This window comes from Petromyzon marinus, chromosome 51 (genome assembly GCF_048934315.1).
Source record: "Petromyzon marinus isolate PM22_M1 ecotype Great Lakes invasive population chromosome 51, UKy_Petmar_22M1.pri1.0, whole genome shotgun sequence".
NCBI classification, from domain to species: Eukaryota; Metazoa; Chordata; class Hyperoartia; order Petromyzontiformes; family Petromyzontidae; genus Petromyzon; species Petromyzon marinus.
This window is the reverse complement of record NC_133717.1, coordinates 2,823,959-2,839,298: the sequence shown is the minus strand read 5'-3', so window position 1 is coordinate 2,839,298 and position 15,340 is coordinate 2,823,959. Positions and strand designations below refer to the sequence as shown.

Sequence of the window (15,340 nt, the reverse complement as noted above, 5' to 3'; positions counted from 1 at the left end):
AGCATTGTTGCTTCATTGGAATTGTTGCTGCATTGACAACCCCCCACCTCTCCCTCCCCCGAGCTCTCCTGTCGCCGCCGAAGATCTTGCTCTGCCTCACCCCCAACCCCCTACCTCTCTCTCCCCCTAGCTCTCCCGTCCCCTCCGCAGATCTTGCTCTGCCCCACCCCCCATCTCTAGTCCCGCCCATGTACCCTACCTTTATAGTCTATATAACCTCGTGCCACGGCAGCTCTCTCGCCTTCTTCAGCAGTTGTTTCTTGCTGTAGTTTTCCCACCTGATGATGATTGCTTGTGTTGCGATCGAAACGTCGTGATTTGGTTAAAATATCTTCTTTGGTTCTTTCGGTAAAGTCACGTAGAATGTGAATAAAATAATAAAATAAAACAATTAAATTCTCACGACGTTTCGGCCACAACACAAGTAGCCTTCATCAGGTGAAGAAACAGGACTGTCCAGAAGACAGCGCTTGAGTGAACACTGCCAAGCATGGGCCGCGTCTTTTAAGCTGTGTGGGAGCAACAGAGCGCCTTGACAAAGGAGTTAACATATAAATTAGCATGTAACTGGGGGATTAGCATGATGTTAGAATGAGGGATCAACACCACGGAGAGCGACGAGCATGCAACTGGAAGACCAGCATGATGTTGGTGTGAGGGATTAGCAGCAGTCTACATATCAACAGCAAATAAGCATGTAACTGGGGGATTAGCATGATGTCAATATGAGGGATCAGCACCACGGAGAATGACGAGCCTGAAGAAAGCCAAGCGCAGGTCGCCCCCCCCCCCTCCTTAAGCTGTGAGGGGGTAAACAGAAAACGCCTTGGCAAAGGAAATAAGCCTAAATCACACCACTAACAACGCTTGGAATTAGCACAAGATGATAGTACACCACCCTGGAAGTTTGGAATGTCACCACCTGAATAAATATACTGCATCACTGAAAATTAGTTTAATGTTTGGTTCGATTTAGAACATCTTTCCAATGGTTGCTTAATTTGAAACCATCTTCTCCGTGCTCCATTCAGACGGACGAGTCCATCCATGGTCGGCACGGAGGAGGGAGGAGGGAGACGGCTGCGAGGCGCTGTTATACGCCATGTTACAAACCATATCATTGACCGTGGTGTGAGAGGTATTAAGAGTCAATGCCAGCGAAAGAGCTGCGGTCTGAAGGTCATCGTAAAATACAATTAATTAAGAACTGAAATGGTTCAAAACATCTTTCCAATGAATTTTGATTTAAAGCTTTCGTGACTGCAGTAATTCATATTCTTAGTTTTTTTCGGTAAAGTCACGTTGGTTACCAAGCCAGAATCCATCTTCTCGGTTGAAAATGTCTCTGTGCATGTATATGTGGATGGCCTCATGAACGAATCTCTCATGGTAGCCGGTTGGCTTGCAAAGAACCTCCGTCTTGGAGAAGTCAATGTCAGACCAAACAGTTCTCGTTGAAACCCTCTGCTGCCAGACCACAAAGATTATATGGCCTTCCAAAGATACACAAAGAAGACACACCCCTTCGTCCCATCGTCTCTACTATCAACTCCCCCACCTATAAACTGGCACGTTTTCTTGCTGATATACTGCGACCTTTCACTGAAAAAAACACCTCTGCGGTACTAAATTCTACTCACCTGGTATCGACAATCAAAGGCATTTCCCTGTCCCCAAACGACCTGCTTGTCAGTTTTGATGTGGTGTCTTTGTTCACCAAAGTTCCGGTACCTGACACCATCGCTATCATTGAAGACCTGGTTCATCAAGGACTGCATACTGATGTACCCCCCCTGGTGAGACATTACTTAACCAACACATACTTCACCTGGAACGGAACTTTCTACAAACAAACTGAGGGCACCCCAATGGGCTCCCCCCTGTCTCCGGTTGTAGCCAACGTATTCATGGAGAAATTTGAAACTGACGCCATCCAGACTGCCACTCTACGCCCGACCTTGTGGAAGAGGTACGTGGATGACACTTTTGTCATCTGGCCACATGACCAGCCTGCTCTAGACCAATTCCGCGACCACATCAATTCCATACACCCAGCCATCAGATTTACCATAGAGGTCGAAAAAGATGGCAAGCTGCCCTTTTTGGATGTCTTAATTAAAAGGAGACCTGATGGTTCAATGAGCCACTCTGTCTACAGGAAGGCTACCCATACAGATGCTTACTTGAAACCGGATTCCCACCACCATCCATCCCAGAAGAACTCCCTTATCAATAGTCTATACCATATAGCCCAATGCATTTCCGACCAGGAACACATAAGCAGTGAACTCAAGCACGTATACCAGGCTCTCAGGGCTAATGGTTACTCCCACTACACAATCCGCAAAGCCATCACTCCAGTCATGAAGAAGGATCCTCTTGTGGAGCCACTCAAAACCATCACCTTGCCCTACATTGCAGGGGTCACTAAAAAAGATCTCCAAAATCCTGAATAAACACGGGATCCAGGTCCGATTCAAAACAGTACATAAAATCCGTGATCTGGTTCCATCTGTTAAAGATGCTGTTCCAGACATAGAGTACCCGGGCGTTTACAAACTAAATTGCCTCTGTGGCAGTAGCTACATTGGAGAAACCAAACGACATATCTCGGACCGCATCCGCGAACATAAAGCAGCCTTGAAACACGGTAGAACGAACTCCTCTGCCGTGGCAGATCACTGTTATAATTCAGTGGGCTCACATGACATTGACTTCTCCAAAACGGAGGTTCTTTGCAAGCCAACCGGCTACCATGAGAGATTCGTTCATGAGGCCATCCACATATACAAGCACAGAGACAATTTCAACTGAGAAGATGGATTCTGGCTTAGTAACCATTGGAAAGATGTTTTAAACCATTTAAGTTCTTAATTAATTGTATTTTACGATGACCTTCAGACCGCAGCTCTTTCGCTGGCATTGACTCTTAATACCTCTCACACCACGGTCAATGATATGGTTTGTAACATGGCGTATAACAGCGCCTCGCAGCCGTCTCCCTCCTCCCTCCTCCGTGCCGACCATGGATGGACTCGTCCGTCTGAATGGAGCACGGAGAAGATGGTTTCAAATTAAGCAACCATTGGAAAGATGTTCTAAATCGAACCAAACATTAAACTAATTTTCAGTGATGCAGTATATTTATTCAGGTGGTGACATTCCAAACTTCCAGGGTGGTGTATTATCATCTTGTGCTAATTCCAAGCGTTGTTAGTGGTGTGTTTTAGGATAATTTCCTTTGCCAAGGCGTTTTCTGTTTACCCCCTCACAGCTTAAGGAGGGGGGGGCGACCTGCACTTGGCATTCTTCAGGCTCGTCATTCTCCGTGGTGCTGATCCCTCATATTGACATCATGCTAATCCCCCAGTTACATGCTTATTTGCTGTTGATATGTAGACTGCTGCTAATCCCTCACACCAACATGCTGGTCTTCCAGTTGCATGCTCGTCGCTCTCCGTGGTGTTGATCCCTCATACTAACATCATGCCAATCCCCCAGTTACATGCTAATTTATATGTTAACTCCTTTGTCAAGGCGCTCTGTTGCTCCCACACAGCTTAAAAGACGCGGCCCATACTTGGCAGTGTTCACTCAAGCGCTGTCTTCTGGACAGTCCTGTTTCTTCACCTGATGAAGGCTACTTGTGTTGTGGCCAAAACGTAGTGAGAATTTAATTGTTTTATTTTATTATTTTATTCTCATTCTACGTGACTTTACCGAAAGAACCAAAGAAGATGAATCCTTGCAGTCACGAAAGCTTTAAATTGAAATTGTTTAAAATAGTAAAACAAACGGTGACAAAATACAATCATTCAGATGGCAGGGGACGTGCAAGGGTTGAGTATTGAGTGAACATTGTAGAGGGTGCTTCGGGGTCACGAAAGGGTAGTAGGTATGACATTTCTCTCTCTTATCTAATTATTTTGCTAATCTTAATACTTTGATAAAGCTGCTCTCTCTTCTATCATTTAAATATCTAAATTATTTTTCCGTCATTTCACTACATCTCATTATTTTGAAGACTTCTACTCTACTGGCTATCTGTCTTCCCTTATCTCACTGCATTTGTCGCACTTTTCTCTCAATTCCCAAAAACGTATCGATCACTTACACGTCTCAAATCAACGTCCTCGGTGAACAGTTGTGTTAGGTATAAAAATGTTAAACAGGTAAACAACGCGAGGACGTATGGCCACTGAAACGCTGAAGTTGCACTTACTCTCATAATATGCACTGAACCCTGTTAATACGATGATGATGTCAGACGTGAACTGGACGAACAAGTTGCTTCCAGATGAAGTCAAGGCTTGGGGCACAGTGACGCCAGTAAATCTACCCAATTGGGGGTAATCTCTTGAAGGTCCATCGTACACTGTCACAAAGTCATAATTTTGTTCAATTCTGGGAAAGAAACAGGTTAAGTTAACATTCGTGTTATAAGTAATACTTATGCTGTATACTGTTTAAAATGTAGTCTTTCGCGACCAATATTATCCACAATAGGTTTTTTGGGTTAGATCGCGTAAATATAAATGGGTCATTAATATAAATGTGTCACAAATCTGGCTGTCGCCTGATGATGCTAGTTGTAATCACTGCCGTTCTCTAATTTTGCTGTATTAGTGTAATAAGAGAGCGCCATCTACTGAGATATTGTGGGGGTTACATTACAGTGAGGAAAAAAGCATTTGATCCCCTGCTGATTTTGTACGTTCGCCCACTGACAAATAAATGATCAGTCTATAATTTTAATGGTATGTTTATTTGAACAGTGAGAGACAGAATAACAACAACAAAATCCAGAAAAATGCATGTCAAAAATGTTATCAATTGATTTGCATTTTAATGAGGGAAATACGTATTTGACCCCTCTGCAAAACATGACTTAGTACTTGGTGGCAAAACCCTTGTTGGCAATCACAGAGGTCAGATGTTTCTTGTAGTTGGCCACCAGGTTTGCACACATCTCAGGAGGGATTTTGTCCCACTCCTATTTGCAGATCTTCTCCAAGTCATTAAGGTTTCGAGGCTGACGTTTGGCAACTCGAACCTTCAGCTCCCTCCACAGATTTTCTATGGGATTAAGGTCTGGAGACTGGCTAGGCCACTCCAGGACCTTAATGTGCTTCTTCTTGAGCCACTCCTTTGTTGCCTTGGCCGTGTGTTTTGGGTCATTGTCATGCTGGAATACCCATCCACGACCCATTTTCAATGCCCTGGCTGAGGGAAGGAGGTTCTCACCCAAGATTTGACGGTACATGGCCCCGTCCATCGTCCCTTTGATGCGGTGAAGTTGTCCTGTCCCCTTAGCAGAAACACACTCCCAAAGCATAATGTTTCCACTTCCATGTTTGATGGTGGGGATGGTGTTCTTGGGGTCATAGGCAGCATTCCTACTCCTCCAAACATGGCGAGTTGAGCTGATGCCAAGGAGCTCCATTTTGGTCTCATCTGACCAAAACACTTTTACCCAGTTGTCCTTTGAATCATTCAGATGTTCATTGGCAAACTTCAGACGGGCATGTATATGTGCTTTCTTGAGCAGGGGGACCTTGCGGGCGCTGCAGGATTTCAGTCCTTCACGGCGTAGTGTGTTACCAATTGTTTTCTTGGTGACTATGGTCCCAGCTGCCTTGAGAGCATTGACAAGATCCTCCCGTGTAGTTCTGGGATGATTCCTCACCGTTCTCATGATCATTGCAACTCCACGAGGTGAGATCTTGCATGGAGCCCCAGGCCGAGGGAGATAGACAGTAATTTTGTGTTTCTTCCATTTGCGAATAATCGCACCAACTGTTGTCACCTTCTCACCAAGCTGCTTGGCAATGGTCTTGTAGCCCATTCCAGCTTTATGTAGGTCTACAGTCTTGTCCCTGACATCCTTGGAGAGCTCTTTGGTCTTGGCCATGGTGAAGAGTTTGGAATCTGATTGATTGATTGCTTCTGTGGACAGGTGTCTTTTATAAAAGGTAACAAGCTGAGATTAGGAGCACTCCCTTTAAGAGTGTGCTCCTAATCTCAGCTCATTACCTGTATAAAAGACACCTGGGAGCCAGAAATCTTTCTGATTGAGAGGGGGTCAAATACTTATTTCCCTCATTAAAATGCAAATCAATTTATAACATTTTTGACATGCGTTTTTCGGAATTTTGTTGTTGTTATTCTGTCTCTCACTGTTCAAATAAACCTACTATTAAAATTATAGACTGATCATTTCTTTGTCAGTGAGCAAACGTACAAAATCAGCAGGGGATCAAATACTTTTTTCCCTCACTGTACTTATCATACAGTCCACTGTTTATCCATAGTGGGGATTATATCTGAGGTAAAAGGTGATTGGGCGGATCTACCAGGGAAGCCTCTGGAACGTTCCCGAAGGTTCCAGGAGGGGTGTGGCCAGAGGTGGGGCTCAGCCTCCGTGGAGAGAATATAAGCCGGGGGTACAGCAACATTAGGGGTTGGTGCTTGAAGATCAAGAGGAGCTCCCGTCACTGCTGCCCCGCCATCTCCACCTGCCACGTGTGCGGCTCGACCTCCAGCCGCTCCCTAGCCCACCGCCAGCCAGCGGCGCGTTAGCAAGCGGGGTGAGCGCCACATAGCGCGGGGCAGTGCAGCCACGAGAGCGGGTCGACATACGCGGAGAGAGAGAGAGGTGGCTGTACCGAAGATTTATAATAAAGCGCTTGAAGTTATTTACCATGTCAGAATCACTCATTACAGGGGTGTCACCTGCAGTGTCCTCCTCCTCCAACGAGACGGCGACTCAGATCCTGCCAACCCCGGGTTCCATGGTCCCGGTGATGGAGCCCATGACAGGTGCCAATGTTGCACCGGCGGCGGACGGCACGGCGGAGTCATCCCACCAGCTTCGCCCTGACAATCCGTGGCGGAGGGTGGAAACCCAGTTGGGCGCTCTAACAACAGCGCTCCTTCACCTCGTCGCTCTCGTCACGCCGATCGCCGCTGGGGGTGGACGAGCAGAGGACAGGCGACGGTGCCTCGGAGGGTCCCCCCTTCGGAGATATGGCTGGAGACGGCTGCCATTTCACAGTTCTCGCCAACTACGTGTGTCACGGCCGCAATTTTCAACACCGCCGAGAAGAGTGGTGCGTCGGCCGCCAGTTCGTCGCTGCCGCGCGGGGATTCGCCGAGCATCACGACACCCGCTGCGGAGGAGAGCGCCGATTGCGGTCGACGCCTGCCCCAAGTGCGTGAGTTTGTGGCAGCTGACGGCAATTGGAGTGCCTTTTGACAGCGCTTCAAGGCCGCCTACAAATCTGTCCGCTGGTTGGAGGAGGCGTTCCATTTCCCTGAAGAGGAAGACGATAGTCAAGGAAGCTTTTGAGGAGATGGCGGAGGTTTACGAGCTGCCAGACGACAGAACGAGAAAATTTCAGCACCGTAGGCATGGGAGCTCGGAGTTGCCCCTCCCCTACAGAAGCACTTTGATGACCTTGGCAGTTGATGCCTACCCCGACCTAAAACAGAAACTTTTGGATCCGCTGGTGATGGAACGCGTCTCCTACAGCCGACCGTCCACCTTCACGTTCCTCCACACAGGCGAGTTGGCACATGTCGGGCACCCGGGCACATTTGCCATCTCACTCATCTCATGTCATCGACGCGGGTCCATCTCATCAGAACGGTTCGCGGGATGGTTCGTACTCAGGTACCATTGCTAAGGGGTGGCCGGCTTCGCAGACACAATGGAGGAAATTGGCTCGTAGGGTGGTTGCCGCGGCGGCGGGATCCTTGACGGCCGCTGCCAAGATTCAGGGTGTGGATGTCCACGTTGCAGCTAACGGGGGTAGTATGGGGATCATTGGCCAGGTTGATGTGTGTATCGCCATCGGGGACATTCAGGCATCGGGGCCTGTGTTGATCTCGTGCACGTTGGCCGTGCTTGTTGGGCACTGATTTTTTCCCGAGAATGCCGGTCAAGATTCTTGTGGACCAGGGTTGTCTTGAGCTGCCGTCGGGTCGTAGATTGCGTTTTTTGTCATCACCGCTTGTGTTGATTTTCGGCGGTTGAATAAGGCTTCTGTGGCGGACGCATATCCCCTGCCACGGATGGATAACTCCTTGGATGCTTTGTCTGGAGCACGGTTCTTATCGACGCTCAATCTATCTTCTGGATTTTGGCAATTGCCCCTCAATGAGTCTTCGAGGCAGAAGACCGCGTCCCGAACTCCACAAGGCCTCTTTCAATTTAATTGTTTGCCAGTGGGATTGAATGCCACTCCTGCCACGTTCCAGAGACTCATGGAACTCGTCCTGGCCGGTCTCCAATGGGACACTTGCTTAATTTATCTGGACGACATCATTGTGTTCAGCCGGTCATTTGATGACCACCTCCTCCGGCTGCATGCTGTTTTTGAGCGGATGCGCTCGGCAAATCTCAAATTCAAGCCTAAAACGTGTCACCTTTTGCAGACTTCCGTTCGGTATTTGGGCCACATTGTGAATGCGGACGGCATTTCCACCGATCCTACAAAAACGGCGTGCGTTTGCGACTGGCCGGTTCCCGTGAGTGTGGGAGATGTATGGAGCTTTGTCGGCTTCGCCTCTTATTACCGCCGGTTCATCCCTCGGTTCGCTTCCATTGTGAAACCGCTGCATGCGCTCATGGCTAAAAATCAGCATTTCCACTGGGGACCGGAGGAGGAGGCTGCGTTCAATACCTTGCAGGATCGGCTGTCCGACGCGCCTACTCTCGACTATCCCGATTTTTCGTCTCCCTTAATCCTTGACACTGACGCCAGTGACACGGGCATCAGGGCTGTCCTGTCACAGATGAAGGGGGGCATCGTCGTTGCGTATGGTAGTCGGGTGCTCTCGCCGGCGGAAAACCTGCCATTGCGTCATTTGTCGGGAGTTGCTGGCGATCGTTCATTTTGTGCAATTTTTTGGCCCTACTTATATGGCAGGAGGTTCGTTATCCACACTGATCATGCGGCTCTCCAATATTCATTGAAAATCGAGCAGCCAGGTGGTCAGTTGGCATGCTGCTTGAAGTGCTTGCAGGAATTCACATTTGATGTCACCTACCGGAAGGGGACTCATCACGCTAATGCTGACGCGTTGTCACGGTTGCCACACGCGTCTCGCTGTGCTTGCCGCTCTGGCATAAACTGCTGTACTCCTCATGACGAGTCTCGACCCTTGGCCGTGTCCGCAGTTGAGACGCTTCCGGACGAGATGGGGGTTCCTCCTGCCAATTGGGGGGTTGCACCTCACACGTTCGGTGTGGTTGCGTGAACAATTTTCTGATGACTCTTTGACCTCCTTGCGGGAACAGGCTGTACCATTCGCGGGTGATTCCGATTCTGTCAAGGAGGGTCGGTTTTTGATTCATGAGGGGTTATTGATGTGGTAGGATAACATGTCGCGCCGGCTTCGATTGGTTGTGCCGGATTCTCTCCGTGCGGGGCTGATCCGCACGTTGCATTGTGAACACCTTTTCCATCTCAGCATTCAGAAAACGTTGCTTACCCTGCAGAGGGATTACTATTGGCTGGGTATGACATCTGACGTCACTAGTGCACTTCCATCATGCACCGAGTGTGCCCGGAGGAAATCGCCCTGGCAGCGTTATATTCCGCCCTTGCAATCCATTTCGGTCACGCACATTAATGAATTGACTGCCTTGGATGTGTTGGGTCCGTTACCTGTGACACCTCATGGGAATACATTTATTCTCGTTGGTGTGAAATATTTTTCTCGTTGGCCTGTGGCTTGGCCCCTGCCAGATCAATCGGCTTTATCCATCATTGATGCTTTTGTGAATGGCTATGTAATGGATAAAGGGGCGCCGGAAAAGTTGCTCACCGATCAAGGTAGGAACTTTACTTCCAAGCTGTTGCGTGATGTTTGCTCTGTCCTGGGTACAAAGAAGATTTGTACGTCTCCCTACCATCCTCAGACGGACGGTATGGTCGAGCGCTAAAATCTAACCTTGTCCGCCATGCTATGCCAAACGGTCAATGAGAGGCAAGTTGACTTGGATTTGCAGGTACCTAGTGTCCTCTCTGCTTACCGAATGGCGCTTCACACTTCTACAGGATACTCGCCATTCTTCCTCATGTACAGGAGGGAGAACGTGCCGCCTGTTGATGTTCAATTGGGTTCCCCGGTTATACCTCCTAAGTCGACTCTTACTGACCATGTCCAAGAGTCCCTTAGACGGGTTTCAGAGGCACGGGAGGTTGCCAGGTTGAATGCCTCCAGGACCCAGGCTCGAAATGAACGTTGTGCGCGGAGGTCAAAAGAGGACATGCCATGGTCTGTTGGCGATGAGGCTTGGCTTCATTGCCCGCAGGCACCTCCCCCAAGCTCCAGAAACCATGGCAGGGGCCGGTGAAAATTATTGAGGTTTTGCGTCCTCAGTGTGTTCATCACGGCCGTCGGCGTTGGTTTGTTCACCCGTCGCGATTGAAGCCGTTTGTTGCTCCCATTGGGCCATCGTCTTCTCCAAATCCAGGGTTCCCGGTGCCTGACGTGGCCAACAGGCCTGCTGCCCCTGTGTAAGGTGATCCTCCGAAGTTTGTTTCTCTGCCGCCCACAGCGCCCTTAAGTGGGACGGCAGGACCAGCAGACGCCGCTACCCCGCCATGCCCACCTGCGCTGGATCCGGATGTGTCGCCCTCTACTGGACCACTGCTTCCACCTGCCAGTGTTCCGGTGTTGGTCCCGCCTCAGGCAGATGGGCCGGCTGCACGGACACGTTACAAGATGTCGCGGTTTTCTTGAAGCATTTGGGTTTAACTTGCGTGTCTGTTCCTATTCCGCATTGTTGTTGTCTGGCATCGATTGTTGGGGCATTCCTTATTCTTCTTATTCCATTCTGGTTTTTGTTGTTATGCTCAGTTGGGGGGGGGGTGATGTAATAAGAGAGCCCCATCTACTGAATTATTGTGGGGGTTAAATTATTTATCATAGAGTCCACGGTTTATCCATAGTTGGGATTATATCTGGGTTAAAAGTGATTGGGCGGATCTACCAAGGAAGCCTCTGGAACATTCCCAAAGGTTCCAGGAGGGGCGTGGCCAGAGGCGGGGCTCAGCCCACGGGGAGCGAACAACGTTAGGGGTCGGTGCTTGAAGATCAAGAGGAGCTCCCCGTTGCTGCTGCCCCGCCATCTTCACCTGCCACATGGTGGCTCGACCTCCAGCTGCTCCCTAGCGCGCCAGCAGCCACCGGCGTGTTAGCGAGCGGGGTGAGGGCCACGTGGCGCGGGGCAGCACAGCCACGAGAGCGGGTCGACATCCGCGGAGAGAGAGAGAGAGGTGGCTGTACCGAAGATTTATAATAAAGCGCTTGAAGTTACTTACCGTGTCGGAGACACTCATTACACTAGTAAGGAACTGGCATGTTTCGTTTACGTGACAAACCTTAATAATTGACTGTGTCAGGCGGTGCCAGGTTTAAAGACACCATTATATTTACGCAAACTAACCCAAAAAAACCTCTTATGGATGCTGTATACAGTAGTCAATTATTAAGGTTTGCTCATATACACTGCTTTTAAAGTATTAACAGCAGTGGTGGCCAAAATGTGGATCGCTATTCATGGATGGATCGAAGGACAAAGAACAAATGTTAACTTATGCAGATATAGTGGCATGTGATGTATGTGTGTTGAACTTATTTTGCACCGTACATAGCCAAACGTGCTAATCAGAGTTTGCAATTAGCTTAAAAGATCAAAACAGCTGAAGAGACCTAAAACAAAAAGCTAATATACAGCCCAGAGTAAGCTCTCTGACTCTAATTTTCTTTTACATTTTTTTAAATTCTGGCCTCTTAAGATTATTTAACTTTTTCATTATATTTTCCCTTTACATACATGTTCTTATTGTCATACGAATAGTTTAGCATTTTCCTCTCTCAAACCAACGCATCAATAATTTTATTTCCGGCCTCTCATGCTTCCCCTCCCATCCCAACCGTCTCCTTCCCTCCTCTCACTCACACTCTTGATTCCTCTGCCCTCCACCTAAGTGTCACCTTTGACTCCTTCCTCACTTTCTCTACCCACATCTCCGCTACTACTTAGCAATCTACCACTTTCTTCTGTTCAACAACAGGACAATCGGCCCTCTCAACCTGCCGCCAAACTCCTGGTTCCTCCTCTGATCTTCAACCATTGGGACTCCTGCAGTTCTCTGCTTCTTGGTCTCCCTGCCTCTGCTCTCCCTTCCCTTGAACAAATTCAAAATGGTTCTGCATGAAGTTATTTTCACTGTGCTTTAATTCTCAGCACTTGGCCTCTCCTACTCTAACTCCGCTGGCTCCACGTCCACTACACCACTCTCTTTTCAAATACCTCACGCTCAGTCTTTACATGTCTCCATGGCCTTGCTTCACCTCATCTCGCCTTCCTCATCTCCTTATGCGTCCTCTCTGGTCCTCTTCATTCCAAATCTGCTCTCCGTCTCTCTGTTCCTCCTTCTCCCTGTGCCCTATTCCCGTATTCGGTCCTTCTAACCTCCTTGCACCCATCCACTGGAATAAACTACCCCTGTACATTGAGCAGTACTGCCCACAGACTCAACACTGCACCAAAGACTCAGCACGCCCATAGACTCAACGCTGCCCATAGACTCGACACTGCCCATAGAAATATATATATTTTTTTATTATTTTATTGTTTCCCTTCTACGTGACTTTACCGAAAGAACCAAGAATATGAATCCCTGCATTCACGAAAGTTTTAAATCAAAACTGCCCATAGATTCGACACTGCACCATAGATTCGACACTGCACCAAAGATTCGACACTGCACTAAAGCTTCGATACTGCCCGTAGACTCAACACTGCCCATGGACTCGACACTGCCCATGGACTCGACACTGCCCATGGACTCGACACTGCCCATAGACTCAACACTGCCTCTGTACATTATGGAGCCCCCCTCCGTACCATCCTTCCATTCCTCTCTTAAAGCCTCACCTTTTGTCTGTTGTCCATTCCCTTCCCTCGCCCCTCCGCTCCTTCCTGTCCCTCCCGTACCCTTCCATGAACCCTAAATACCCCTCTATCGCTGTGACTCATTCCTCAATTCTTGAGGCACGCCCCTGCCAACTAGAGGGCCTCCTCTACTTACTATACAGAGTTAGGTTCCAGAGGTCTCCACCCGATTCAAGAGCCGAATGGCTCACAGGGCTATACCAAAATAAACTGAACTGAAACTGAACTGTAAGTCTATTTGTTCGTAAGTCCAACTTTACTTCTGTAGATTCAAAACACGTTGTACGGCATGTATACTAAACACAGGGAATGGTCTTAAAAGTTGTATATTCTCTTGTAGATGTAGACGACACTGGTTCTTCTGTTCTGTAAATGTAGATGCCAACACCACAATCTATTGCGCAGTGGTTGAACTTACGACCCTCGGTCCAAATAGGTAACTTGACATACGGACAGGTTTGTTAGTATCTCTGTAAGTTCCTAAGTCAAATGTTTGTAAATAGAGGAGTCCCAGTACTTCATTTCTTTCTGTAATCGTTTTGTAAATTATGTAAAGCGCATTGAGTAAAAGCGCTCTATAAATATACGTACATTAGATTATAATGTGGCATGTGCCTTGAAGCTTGCGGCATGAAAGCCACTTTAAATAATGATTGTTATTATTTCCTACAAATTATATTCCAGTTGTATAATCAGTGTCGTATCATCAAGCGAACACATTGCCGATGGACATCTCACAGTGAGCATTACACGAGTCTTGCGTCAAAGAACGGCCCGGAAGATATCATCACAGAACTACTTCTGCAGTTGCTGAAATTTGCCTCTTTAGCCACAATAAGGTCACAACTCAAACATGGTTGGAATTAGCACTGGATTATGACGACACATAACATACAGGGGTTGTGTTTGAATGTAAGTTAATAACCCGTGTAAAATAAATGACAAATATTGTGTGCCAACAACACCTTACCTGAAGTCTGTAAACGAGAGTCTGATTTGTTTGTTTGCTGGAGAGTGGATCAGCCAAGTACAGTCTTCAAAGTTTCCATATACATTTGGGTAGTTCGGTGATGAAATGACTCCACTGGTCTCATTTAACTGTTTTCTACAAACATATGCTGAAAAAAATAAAACCCTTTAACTGCAAGCCTATTAGAGCACATTCAGTTGTCTAATTATACAATACATATGAGTGTGTACAGTATAAATATACCAGAAGCAGGCAGTATTTAAATACAAATTAGATATTTTCTAGATAAAATAATAAAAAACTCTTATTTGTAAAATACTTGAGTGCGATAGTCAAGTATATCATCATAGATAAGTGAAGATTTATTGTATTTTAGTTCTCCTGTCTATATTTGTTTGAGAAAAATCGAGTGACAGGAACTATATTTGTGATCCCTCTGTGAAGTGCTTTGCTCTATTTAAGACCACCAAACCCTACCTATATAAAACACAAAACATTACACATTTAAACGTATAAATTGCAATACAAATTTGAATTCATGCTTTGCCCAAGAACGTCAGGACAGGTGCAGAACAATGGGAATATTTTTTTACGGAGAGGCAGTCGGCCATGGACAGAGGAAAAAGGAAAGTCTTGAGCCTGGACTTGAACGGTGGGCAGGGAATCGACGGCAGAGGAGGGAATTCTCCTCAATGAGGGCAGTGGAGAGGAATGAGCCCACCTCCTTATCATCACGTGAACATTTATAGCGGTAGCCAAAGACTCTAAATGCATGTTTCTAAATGTGGAGGAGGGATAAAAAACTGTAGAACCTGGAAAAAAATCCACGCCACCACGGAGAGAGAGAGACATGCAAACTCCAAATATACAGCAGGCGTCATGGTCGGAATCGAACCCACGACCTCCTGTATACCAGGCGAGGTAGTTAACATCTCGCAGCCGCGACTGGAGACTTAAAAGGCGTACACCTTGGTTGCTGTAGCAGACAGCGCATGGAGGGGAGCAAAGCAAGATGAGGGAGGGGCGAGTCTGTTGAGGAATTTGAGGACGGTGAGTGCAATCTTGGCGTTTGAGCAATACCTTCAAACCTTCCACTAAATGTTGCATTTTTTCGCTGAAGCCCTGGAAGGTAAATGGCAACTACAGGACTGCCTTGCAGGGTCATGTTTATGGACCCGATGCGGCAGAAATAGTCCTGCATATTCAACTGGCTGCCGTATCCATTTGACATTACAGCACCCACCATATTGCTCGAGGAGCAACCCTCCGTGCTGTTCTGCTCTGATGGGCTGTAAAAGATGCAACGCAACAGCGGCATTAGCGACAGAAACAAGGTGAGACCTCAACTTAAAGCACTTTACATGGATGTGTTCCTCACATCTGCATCCATAATAGTG

General features: G+C 47.5%; 2 protein-coding genes and 1 long non-coding RNA gene across 4 annotated transcripts in view; all 3 read right to left on the bottom strand.

Annotated features, from left to right (window-relative positions):
• The window catches only part of LOC116953342 (cubilin-like), a 584,401-nt gene that overhangs the window by 458,625 nt on the left and 110,436 nt on the right, over positions 1-15,340 (bottom strand). The window lies entirely within an intron of this gene.
• The window catches only part of LOC116953360 (enteropeptidase-like), a 106,834-nt gene that overhangs the window by 24,518 nt on the left and 66,976 nt on the right, over positions 1-15,340 (bottom strand). For both annotated transcript variants that reach the window (XM_076074903.1, XM_076074904.1), the window contains 3 exons: positions 15,024-15,232; positions 13,944-14,091; positions 4,223-4,404 (listed from right to left, as the gene is read on the bottom strand). In XM_076074903.1, coding sequence (XP_075931018.1) covers positions 4,223-4,404; positions 13,944-14,091; positions 15,024-15,232 — 539 coding nt within the window. The remainder of the gene's footprint in view (positions 1-4,222; positions 4,405-13,943; positions 14,092-15,023; positions 15,233-15,340) is intronic.
• The window catches only part of LOC142931226 (uncharacterized), a 256,649-nt gene that overhangs the window by 192,301 nt on the left and 49,008 nt on the right, over positions 1-15,340 (bottom strand). The window lies entirely within an intron of this gene.